Source organism: Homalodisca vitripennis, chromosome 3 (genome assembly GCF_021130785.1).
Source record: "Homalodisca vitripennis isolate AUS2020 chromosome 3, UT_GWSS_2.1, whole genome shotgun sequence".
NCBI lineage: Eukaryota > Metazoa > Arthropoda > Insecta > Hemiptera > Cicadellidae > Homalodisca > Homalodisca vitripennis.
Genome location: NC_060209.1, coordinates 79,527,264 through 79,539,872, shown reverse-complemented (window position 1 = coordinate 79,539,872; position 12,609 = coordinate 79,527,264). Strand labels below are relative to the sequence as shown.

Genomic DNA, 12,609 nt, shown 5'->3' with positions numbered 1-12,609 from the left:
ATAAACAAATGAATGTGAGCTGTGTAATGCAGAGATTAGAGTGCTAACCTACACCTGTATGAGTATGATGCACAAATAGAAGATGGTTGCTGACAAGAATGGCTTGTACCAAAACAATCACCTTTCTTTCTTTACTGCTAACAACAGGGAGGATTGCTGCTAGATGTGAGATGTGAGATGAGGCTGAGGCTCACCACAACCTACAATGGACCCCAGTCTTGAACACAATGTTCTATTGTTTGACTCAAGGACACAAGCTTTACACTAGATGTAATTAGCTTGTGCTTGTAAAAAGGAGTGATTTTAATATCCAAGGCATCATTTCCACGGTTTTTAACAACTAATTTCATATTTGTAGATAGTATATTCATAAATTTAATTGATCGACTAGTGTCTAAATTTAATAAAATAGTCACATGGGTTTACTCTGTCAAGAAATATTTATAAAATGGATTAAAAACTTTTGAAATTTCTTAGTCTTATAAGCAGCATTCAAATTCAATTCAGCATTTAATTAATTTGTTTATGGAAATTAACTCACATTTATTTTTTACTTGTGACTTTCCAAAAGCCAAAACAGGAATGACACTGAGATAAGAGTAAATGGAGTGATTTTATATGGTATTAATAAACCTGAAGTTTTCTCAATGCCTTGCAACCTTCATAAATCTCCAAATGACTGAAAGCCAAACCCAGTAAAAGCCATGATGGTCTCCACATCTAATAAAAAAAACTGAATGAATGCCATTGTGCAGTCAACATGCAGTCAAAGGACTAGATGCAATGATGGTCTCGACGTATAATTAAAGAACTTAATGAAAGCCATTGTGCCCTCAACATCCAGTCAAAGGACTGAATGCCATGATACCCTCCACATGTAGTCAAATAACGGAATGAAAGCCATTGTGCCCTCAAAATATAATACAAGGACTGGATGACATGATGGCACCTCCACATTTAGTCAAATAACTGACTGGAAACAATTGTGCCCTTAAAATTAAGTCAAATGACTATATGCAACGATAGCTCCAAATCTATTCAAAAGGCTGAAAGGCCCATGTCTTCCATATCTAGTCAAAGAACTTAAAAAGTCCTCACAAATCTCAGTCCAGTTTCATATGAGCTCTCTTTTGACAAGAGAGCCCCAGGTTTACTGGTATATCCCTTAACTACACACAACATGGCAAAACCACAAGGAGTATTAAAAACTGCCCTGCAGGTATTGAAGACAAGCTATATACAGTACCATTGTAACATATTTTTCTGCACTTGTGTTTGTCACACAGTCAAGTACAAAAAAACTGAAGTGTGTAATTCTTAGGAATTCCAATACAGTTTTCTAATAAAAATATTATAGGAATAATTTTTTTAAATTCACCTACTTCTGTTGTCATATCCTCCTATCCTCCTTCACAATGGAAATGCAAAGCTCAGATTCCCAGCAGTCAAACAGTAAAATGGTATTCTAAACAATGGTGAATAAATCACCACTCTAGCGGTTCTACCACATTCACAAATAGAAAGTCTCTTAATTCCAGCCAGAAAAGTTGAACTGAATATTTGTGTCACTTGTGGATTCTAGTACTACAGCATTACATACACAGCAAACAAAATAACAAACCCTAATAACAGTGTGACATTCTATAAACATGTAAAAAAGTGCTAAAATGGAGTGTATAGTGCCAATTGCATTCCATCACAGACCAATTTTGTATTTTGCACAAATTTGTATTTTTGATGAATCAGTATTATCAATAGAAAATTATAAAATATATCAAATGTTATAATAAGAACTGTACTAATTTTACTCAGTTACACGTAATTTAAACAACTTTTTTCAATCCAAGCAAGCTTTAAAACTTTTACTTTAGAATCTCAGGTTATTTTAAATGCAGCTATACAGCCAGTTGGTCACATTTACATAGCAATAATATCGCAATAATTCTGACAAATTACATAAAAGTATAAACTATAAAATGGCTGCATTATAATAGTCGTATAGAGCAGCATAATAATATGCAACAGAGTAACAAACATTAGGTATCATAAAATGATACTAATTAGTAAACTATTTTGTACAAATACTTGTATATATATATATATAATGCTATGGCCTATTTGACTGAATTCCGAAGTAGTTCATCTTCTCTTACATTAGTTACTTTTGTTCAGTGGAACAGAGACTAAAGACTCAAATAGCCAGTCAGTTATGATTCCAATATCATTACAGCACAACAGTACAATGTTTGTGGCATTTACGGGACTTGAGTAAGTACCTGGATTTTCTGTGGTAATAGTTCAAGAGGCATTAAAAATCATACTTTTGCATTTTTAAGGAATGGCGAAGTAACAGAACATGACACAAATTTTCAAGTAATCAGAGATAAAAATGTTTGTGTTCTGAAGAAAGTTTTTGAGTGTTGTTTAAAAGACCAATTGTATGATTTCTTTTCTCAAAACAATTTGCTCTGTAAAGAACAATATGTATTTATAAAAAAATCAAACACTGTGAAAGCAATAGGAAAAATTGTGGAAAACATTTAAAATAATTTTTAGAAAAAGATTATATCATCTGCAACATTGATAGATTTAAGTAAAGCGTTTGACTGTATTAATCATGAGTTGTTGTTAAAAAAGTTGTTTAGTTATGGCATAAAACATAAAGCATTACAATTATTGTCATCTTATTTATCTGACAGGAAACAGATGGTTGTCCAAGGGGGAGAACAAGTCCAATTTCAGAACAGTGAAATTGGGAGTTCCGCAAGGCTCTGTTTTGGGACCTTTTCTTTTTATTGTTGCAATCAATGATTTTTCATCTAGCCTACCTTGTAATTCTGTTTTGTACGCGAATGATACTACTCTTTTAAACTGTAATAAAGACTCACAAATCTTAAAATCTGATCAAGAACGTTCATTTAAATTAGCTCTAGAATGGTTTAAAGCAAATGGGTTGGCAGTGAATCATAATAAAACTGAATATTTAACATTATCTCTACACAATAATACTACAATAATACAATAATACAGTAATGATTCTGTTAAGTTATTGGGTGTTATCCTAGATAGTAAATTAAGCTGGCAACATCATGTTAATTATTTATGTACTAAACTATCTAGAGTTATATACCTATTATGTAAACTAAGGAATACTGTTACTCAGGAGATGTTGATAACTGCTTATTATGCATTTTTCCACTCACACTTGAGGTATGGTGTGACTCTTTGGGGAAACAGTTCCAGTGCCAAAAAAATATTTTTATGGCAAAAAAAAGCTATTAGGATTTTAAAAAATGTTTCTAAACAAGAATCTTGTTCACTTTTTTTTCAAAGAACTTCAAATTATGACCTTGCCAAGCTTATACATCTACTGCTCATTACTTGATGTAAAAGAAAATTTGAATAGTTTCATAAATAGACAAGATGTTCATACACACTGCACAAGAAAAAAGTATTTACTCGATCTACCCCCAGTCAGACTCGAAAAGACCAAAAACAGCCAGATATTTTTCAGTATAAAATTATTTAATAAATTACCAGAGAAAGCATGGAATGTTACACTTAATAATTTTAAAGTTACCATTGCAAAGTGGCTGAAAAATAAAGCTTTTTACACTGTTGAAGATTACCTAGCCTGTGATATTAGCTCATTAAGTTTTTAATCCATTGTTAATTTAAGATTAGGATTGTTAGCACATATTGTATAGATTTTTAAATTATTTAATTGTAATTTTATTGTTTTTATTCACATTTATATTATTGTTATTTAGTTCTAGCTGGCAATACTGTATTTTGTCCTATAACTGTGCCTAGATTAAAGATTAGATTAAAGTAGGCTATATAATATGTTGACTTTGTCTATTGCATAATATGTATTGTGCTTAATGACAATAAAATATCTTGAATCTTGAATCTTGAAGTAGTTCGTCTTCTCTTACATTAGTTATTTTTGTTCAGTGGAACAGAGACCAAAGTCTGTCAAATAGCCAGTCATATATGATTCCAATGTCATTACAGCACAACAGTACAATGTTTGTAGCATTTACGGGACTTGAGTAAGTACCTGGATTTTCTGTGGTAATAGTCCAAGAGGCATTTAAAAGTCATACTTTTGCATTTTTAAGGAATGGCGAAGTAACCGAACATGACACAAATTTTCAAGTAGTCAGAGATAAAAATGTTTGTGTTAAACTAATTACTGCAATAAAATTCTATTATCTTATCGCTGCAAAAATAAACATTGCAATACCACTTAAGTATTATCACATCAGCTATTTTTGTTTCCTTGTTTTAAGAACTTATCACAATCAACACAAAAATTAGATCAAATTAGATCCACGTGAGTAAGGTTTTGCACCACAGCAGGTATTACACCTAATATAGTCAGTCATATGTGAAAACAATATCTGGCAAGAAAACTGTGTGCAACACAGGCAGTGTGTCTTGTTTGTCCAATTGTACTTTTACAAACCTCAGACCACACCATGCTGGTGATCATGCTGAGATATGTATTGTGCTTAACAAATCTGAGATGATTAGAATTTATTGTTAACAGCTAATCAATATACAGGTACTACAATTTTATCTATCATAAGTAGATATCTAGTTCCATTTTGCCAGATGCAGGAATAAAACTCCACAGTTCATATAATTTACTTCTGGTATTCAGTAACAATCACCTACCTAAAGAGAAAATATACATCTTGGAAATATAACATGCAACTGTGATGTTCGTCAAGAAGTAAAAAGCAGTAGAAATAGTCTTGAAAGAGTAAAAGGTCTAAAACATTTCACAAACAAGCTGGAGTATATCGATAACAGCTGTAGTCTTATGAAATTGAAAAAAATAAAAATATGATTATAGTAAAGAGTTTTTCTGTGTCTAAAGTTCGTGAAGGTAAAAAATTGTTATTGGTATTACTTAAAATAAAACATAAATAAAATAAAACAAAGTAGAATGACAGACAATCAAAATATATCTTACTACCATGTACATACAAATATATAAAAAATCCCAAATTCTCTGGCATCAGTATTAAACTTCCTTTGTGCATAGTCAGTTCTTTGCATTTCTACAGTTACTCCCCAATATAATGCTTTTCTCGGACAATATAATCTTCTTCATCTTTAATAAAATATACCTCAGACTCAAAGAAATTTTTTAAGACTCACTTAGCCAACATTGTCGCTCATTGTTTGATGGTACAAGTGTTACACTTTACTACTGTAACCTTGATTCTTTGTTAGTGAATGTGTTATGCCAGCACTAATCCAGCTACAGAAGACAATGCTAAACATGTAGTGTTCTTAATCAGAAATCAGCTATGCATCAGTATTGGAGTTACCTTGCTCAATTCTGTTTTTACTTCTGCATGTATGTGAATCACCTCTATAATAATTCAATCTATGTCTCTATCTAAGTTCAAATAAAATATTTGACTCTAAATGGATGATTGGATGATTTTATGTAAAACGTTTAAAGAGAGATAAAATATAAACATTACAGGTGGATTTGAAATTAATTATTTTTTGTAAAATATGAAGATTCATTGTTTAATAAAACATAATCTAAGTATAATTTCCAATTAATTATTATTTCTTTTGGAAAAACAATAAACAAATATTAGTAACTCACTTAAGTGAAAAATATTTATAGTATAGATGATATGCTACAGGTAGAATTATGATTTTTAGTACCTACAACATGTGTTTTGTAAAGTTCATTGAAGTTTAATAATTAATATAATAATGAATGAATACTTTAAATTGAATGACAAGACAAAATGGATGTAGACAGGTGATGAGGACATAATTTGGCAGGTGCTGGTGCAGCCCTTGAAGAACGTAGTTTTGCTCAGACCATTACATTTTGGGAAATATCCAAGACAAAATTAGAATCTCAGAAGAGAAGGCCCTATCATTACCAGTTAGTTGTGAAATTCTAGCACTTATTTTTACAATTCAAAAACAACTCACTCATCTGGACTTCGCGTTGGCTGAGCTAAAGATATAGTTAATCGGGTTGAAGGTAGTTAACCTTTCAAATTTTGTTTTGTATACTTTCCAAAACATAACAAACACATTAGTGTTTGGCACCCAAACTAAGAACTAAAAAAAAACCGTACACTAATGTTAAAAATCATTACATTTTTGTTTGTCTAATATCATTAATGGAGAATGCACTTGTAATTTGCGGCAAAGAAGATTTAAAACAATGCTTAACGATATCTAGGTTTGCTATTCAAATGAAATCATTCCTTATAGAGATATCTGGAATCAACACACAAATTTTCATGCATCATGATTTTTTTAAGGAGGACGCAACAAAAGAAGAGAGCTGAGGTTAAATTTTCTATAGTATAAAAGAGAACATTTCTAACCCTATCAAGTTAAGTAGAAGCAATCTGGGTCAGATAACCCAGGAGGTATTATTAGCAAAAAATATTTATATAAAAACTTTATCTAAAATCAACCTATAATCTTCAACAAATGAAAAGTATTTTCTTTTGTAAGAATTATATAAATGCAAATATTTCTTGATTGGTAAAGTACAAAAGACCTTCTGGACCATAATCCAATAGTATCAGTGTTGTATATAGTATCGTATACTTAATATGAGTTTAACGAGTTCTGTGGCCTCTCTATGTGATATATGTGGCAATCTTCTTTAAAAGGTAAACTACCTCTCAACACTTGATGTCTTACCACACACATTTTTGTTGGAACATATTCAAATGTGATCAAACTGATCATGATCCATTTGTTTTTTACACCACAAAAGATATGTTGTAAAGCTTAATAACCTTTTTAATGGGTTAAAATATATAAGCCAACATTTCCACATCACCGTCACATCATCCAACGCCGCCCCCACGCCTTCACTCAGTGTGTTTTGTTTTTATGTTGAGTGATGGACGCCAACAACACGTGAAGATCATGTTATTTTTAAAAAAGGACCCGTAATGAAATCAATTAGTGACCCCTGCAATACACCCTATCCCAGTGAACTTCTATAGGTGATCCCAATAGCTAACGTAGAGGAAATATGACTCACTAACCTGCTTCTGGAGTTCATCTTCCTGCAGCGGCGACGCGGGTACCACGAACACCTGCCTCATGAACGGCTCCCCGCTGCGGGCTACCTCACCTATCCCGGCACTGTTGGTGGGGACTGTACGCCAGTACAGCACCTACAGCACACACAGACATATTCATCAGTAGTTTGAACTTGTATAGTTATCAATCCAGTAGATAGACAAAAAAATTACAAAAAGGTGGGCTGCGTAACTCACAGTTTTAGATATCATAATAAAACTCAAACAGACTAACGTTAAGAAAGTGGAATATGTTATTGATTATTTAATGCCCCAAATCAGGTGTAGAATATGAAATATATATACTTTATGTTTACATCCATAGAGCAAAAAGATCATATTCAGTGTTCAAAGTCTTATAGAATACCAGAGATGTGGGATACTAAATCCTGGTTAAATATCAAATTCTACAAACACTTCCACTGTTTGTGTAATATTCTAATTACAGTAATATTCTCATTATAGTAATATTCTCATTATAGTGAATTATATGTGTTCTTAAAATAGAATTCCAAATGTTTTTTACTAGTACTATAGATTATTGTATAATATATCACCTAGAATTTATTTAAAAAAATGTTACTGTTAGGTTTTCAGCATAAATTTAAAGCCAGAAAACAGAAACAGCTGTTGCATTGTTGTTAACATCCCCGCCTATTATACTGAAACATAAAAAATAGAACCCTTCTGTAGTTTTGAATTGTGTACTTCATCATCAAAACCAACTCATCTATAAAAGTTTCAAATGTTATATGGTAAAGATCTGTACTCTTATGGCTTAAATTTATCCCCATGAGTGGACAGACTAAATAAACCACTGCAGCATTGCACAAGTGAGGTTGTGGGAAGCCGTAGAAACTAAACAAGGCCAGCTTTGAAACTGACACCAGACTCTCGAATCTAATGCAGAATCTGTTAATATCTAGCAAGAATCCTCAATAAATGTTATACTTGACTAATAAATAGAAACATACCCATACTTTTCTTTATATCTATTTTGTGTATTAAGTTGTTAACAATAAGAAAAGACAAAACTGAGGAGAAAAATTAAAACAGGTAATCAACCACAAGAAATAATCATGACATATTCCCCAATTTATTACTATGGAATATTTTGTATTCAATTTAATTTATTTTTAAACCACATCTGATAGGACCAATAAGATTCTTAAATAGACACTGTGAATAAAATATACATGTTACAAGATTAACTAATGCATGTCATTAGATGACAAATTTGAAAAATGTCATGTAATAACCTGGAGGTTTCCCAAAAAAAAGCAGTTTTATAATCATTATTTTTCCAGTTTTATAATTATTAAAGTACAAATAACCAATCAAAAGTATATTTTGTGACTTAGTTTTAAGCAATCTGTGAATAAAACAGAGACCTAGAACTTTAATCTGTCTGTCTCAGATGTTGGTTTAACATTTAAGCAACCACTATCCTATAAGTATACTATAAAGCGTGCACACACAGTCTTGTCTATTAGTTAATAGATAAAAGAATTAAATAGTAGATGAATCAACATCTGGGAAGAATACTGTTTAAGTTATCTGTCATGTTGAAAATGACAAGAAGAAATTCATTTTTTCCTGAGAGGTATTTTTGGAAATTTTAAAAAGATACCAATACCAAGTTTTAGATATATGATCAACTTCCAAAATTAGAACCTATATAATAATGTTATGCAACTTCCTATGCTTGAAGTATAGGACATAATTTCAAGTGCTTTCACAAACAATATTAATAATTTACACATCAAGTTTCTTTATAATCACTAGTTTTAAAATATTACATCACAGAGCAATTTTATGACAATTATTATGATCCCAGTCCTCCAGACCAAAAACTTTTAATTTTTCAATTTTATAAATTAAAACTGTATTTAATAACAGTTCTACTAACAAATGTAAAAATATCAAATCTTAGTGCTAACTGAAATTGTAAAAGTGCATAAAATAATATTTGGATGTTTAAAGATGTTTATGGACTTGTCTGGCGTCATTATTGTAAAACATGTATTATCTTCATAATGAGTGAGGATTTAAAATATCTCGATTTGATGATTTTTTGATAATTTCAGAGTTATGCAGATGATTCATACATTGCACACAGATATTGCATGCTGTACACCTAATCTGTTCATTGCAGCATACTCAATCTATCGCTATCTCTTGAACAGATTAAAGGTTAATGGATGAGCTATGATAGAGTACAATTTACAGCATTGATAGCGACAGTATTTCATCACTTTATGGACATTTAATATTGGTTGATGATGTATTTAAGTAATAATGTACAGTTATAACTGTATATCAAGTTAATCACTGAATTATTAACATTTTTATCTTCATCTCCTTTCTAACATATTTCTCTTTTAGAAATGAGCTGTTGAGATAAGTCAGCTCAATTATTTTTAAAACGAAATATCTGATAGTTTGTTTTAAGTCTAACCGTCTGACTTTTACATAAAGTTAAGTAGGCTGTAAAGGGTAAAAATTAATTAGAAATGTTGTCAAAGAAAAAAATTGATTTTAAAGTTAAAAATAATAAAAGAGTATAAAACAGAAAAATAATGAGATGTAATTACACCTCTATCTGAAATGGTCCAAATAAGTCCATTATTTGGTCGTGGTCGATACCTAAATTGAAACATACAGATATATTTACAAAAACCAATTTTTTACTCAGAATATTCTGAAATTTATGAATATTTTACTTAAAAACCCAAAACACATTTTTTGACATATCACAATACTTCCTCTTGTCCTATGTTTGGTGGGGAAAGTAAAATCTATGTAAACTTATTTTAAACATGAAACCCTTTATTCAGTTTCCTTCTTTTGTCATTTAACAAGTGATCAGGAGAGAGTACAAACTCCTAGCCACAGTTAGTGTGAAGTGTGGTACAATGGGACATATATCATATTACGGACTAAAACCTAGATTAAAAAATATTGATTAAGATACCTTGAGATTACACTCCTCAGCAATCTTGGTGAACTGAGCCTCGCAGTCGGCATGGTGGATCTTGTCCAGATAGAATATGCCAGTAGCGTACTGTCGAAACGGTGGCAGATCTATGCTGTGCTGCTCTCTGCAACACAGTACATCATCGTGAGTACCTTGTCACAATGAGTAGCGTGATATTTTTGTGGAAAATAAAAGAATATCACACGTCATATTCAGTTAAGGCAAATACCACGCCAATGTTTTCTGTGCACTAATGTGCCGGTTGGATACTATAACTTTACAAAGCTTTACTAAATAAATGTTACATATATATGAATAGTTACGTTAAATACAAAAGCTCCTCGAATTCCTACACTTGAAACTAAAAGTAGTTTAGAATATTTACAAAATAGCTTGACTATCTTTTTAATTGTACACGTTATAGATTAGAAATTTTGTCTCTCAATACATGACTATTTGTCAAAGTTTTATTGAAATTTATTTAATAAAATTAAAGTATCTTTGTTAAAAGCAAAGTTAGATCTACTCAGTCCTTAGTGGTACTTCAACTGAAAAGTTACTTGATTTGGACTTATAACAATTTCAGTTCTCATATTTGAATTTCTTTTATTAAAATTACTGAAACTTTGTCTATGCTTTCATCAAAACTGAAAGATTAAAAATATGTTTTCAGATTCTATGCAATTGATTAGACTCCTAATGTTTGAAGTTAAACTGTTGAAAATATATCAATATATCAAGGGATCTTTTCACACACTGTATATAAACACTACCATAGTGGAAAGGGTTGATTCAAAGCGAATATTGAGTTTAGCTCCATCCACCTTCCGCTTAGTGCAGCATCTGAAGTTCAGCACTATCAGTTCAGACTTGCCACCTAGAATCTGAAGTCAACATCCGTATGAAGAGATCCAAAAAAGCAGTCATCAATGAAGATGTTAAAAACGTTCTTTTTGTACTGTTTCTACATCAGAAATACCTAGGCAAAGAGGAGCTTAGTGACTAGTTTATCCAGCAGCCATACAGAGTAAGATATCCACTACAAGTCATTCAGCCATTTCAGACGCTGTACTAAGCAGAAGGTGAATGGAGCTGAACTGAATATTCATACATTGTATGTGTTATAATAAGAGATCAGTGTCAAGTACTAACCTGAGTTCATGGGCATAGTAGCTGTGTGGAATGGCGGTGAGCACCCCGGCTCCATCTCCTGTGTCATTGTCGCAGGCACATGCTCCTCTGTGGTTCATCCGCATGGCCAATTTTTCAGCATCGCGAACAATCTGCAACAAGACAAAATTAACATCACATATCAGAGTAAGTACAACTCATCTTCTGTTGAACTTGTTGAGCATTTCAGCTCCATATCCTGTGTCATTGTTGCAGGCACATGCTCCTCTGTGGTTCATCCGCATGGCCAATTTTTCAGCATCACAAACAATCTGCAACAAGACAAAATTAACATCACATATCAGAGTAAGTACAACTCATCTTCTGTTGAACTTGTTGAGCATTTCAGCTCCATATCCTGTGTCATTGTTGCAGGCACATGCTCCTCTGTGGTTCATCCGCATGGCCAATTTTTCAGCATCACAAACAATCTGCAATTAACATCACATTTCAGAGTAAGTACAACTCATCTATTTTTGCCGCATGCCCCTCACATGTTCAATTTTTCACCCTTAACTAATACAATGCATCAGTAAATGGCTTAGTTTATAATTTTATTATATTGCTTAACAAAAGCTTGCTTTTGTTATTGAAATAATGCACATCGGGCTAAAACAGTTTCATACAAGTTTTCTTAGTTTGACTTAGCACATTCATAGTATAAAATGTGCTATATAGTGTTTAGTGAAAAAAACAACGCACTAATGTCATGTTAGGACCTTCTTTTCACCTTTTTCATGTTAGAAGAAATTAAACTATAGCATCTGAAATGGGAGTTAAAATAAAGATGAAAACATGCATTTATTCTTGGATTGCATTTCTCATCTTGTATGAAAACAATAAATAAAAATGATCTAAACTGTTTTACTGGTTTTATTTGGCTCTGTCACTTAGAAGGCTGAAGTATAAGTAACCTTACTAGTTCACGCCGATTTTCGTAAAATGAGCGAGTTACTCGATAATATTTAGAATTATAGTAATTTAGAATTACTGTAATTGAAATGTCATGAGTTAAAAAAATATGTAGGCCTAATACTGAAAGCTCATTAAATTCAAAACATGGTTATCCTAACGAATTCACTTCGAAATCAACCCATAACGTTAACCAATTCACAAGGCGCTTCAAATGTGTACGGCAATAAAAAAATAGCCGATGCAAAATGTATCTCTAAAAAAGAAAGATTATAAAAATCTCTGTACTATTGAAATACAACATTGGTGTGAGATAAAGAGATAAACAACTGATTGAGGTTCGAAACACAATAATTCCATGACCTGTTTCTAAACAGACTTGTTTATCTGTAACGATAGGTTAGGAAACGGAGGGGAATTTCCACGACCGGCAGACAGACAGATCATTAGACAAAA

General features: G+C 31.8%; 2 protein-coding genes across 2 annotated transcripts in view; both read right to left on the bottom strand.

Moving 5' to 3' along the window:
- LOC124358254 (glutamate synthase [NADH]) overlaps positions 1-11,562 on the bottom strand; it is an 82,437-nt gene extending 70,875 nt beyond the window's left edge. The window contains exons 1-4 of the mRNA XM_046810548.1: positions 11,556-11,562; positions 11,224-11,398; positions 10,069-10,195; positions 7,059-7,190 (exon numbers count right to left, since the gene is read on the bottom strand). Of these exons, the coding sequence (XP_046666504.1) occupies positions 7,059-7,190; positions 10,069-10,195; positions 11,224-11,398; positions 11,556-11,562 (441 nt within the window). The remainder of the gene's footprint in view (positions 1-7,058; positions 7,191-10,068; positions 10,196-11,223; positions 11,399-11,555) is intronic.
- The window catches only part of LOC124358253, a 50,009-nt gene continuing 48,958 nt past the window's right edge, over positions 11,559-12,609 (bottom strand). Inside the window, exon 4 of the mRNA XM_046810546.1 lies at positions 11,559-11,672. Within this exon, the coding sequence (XP_046666502.1) occupies positions 11,559-11,672 (114 nt within the window). The remainder of the gene's footprint in view (positions 11,673-12,609) is intronic.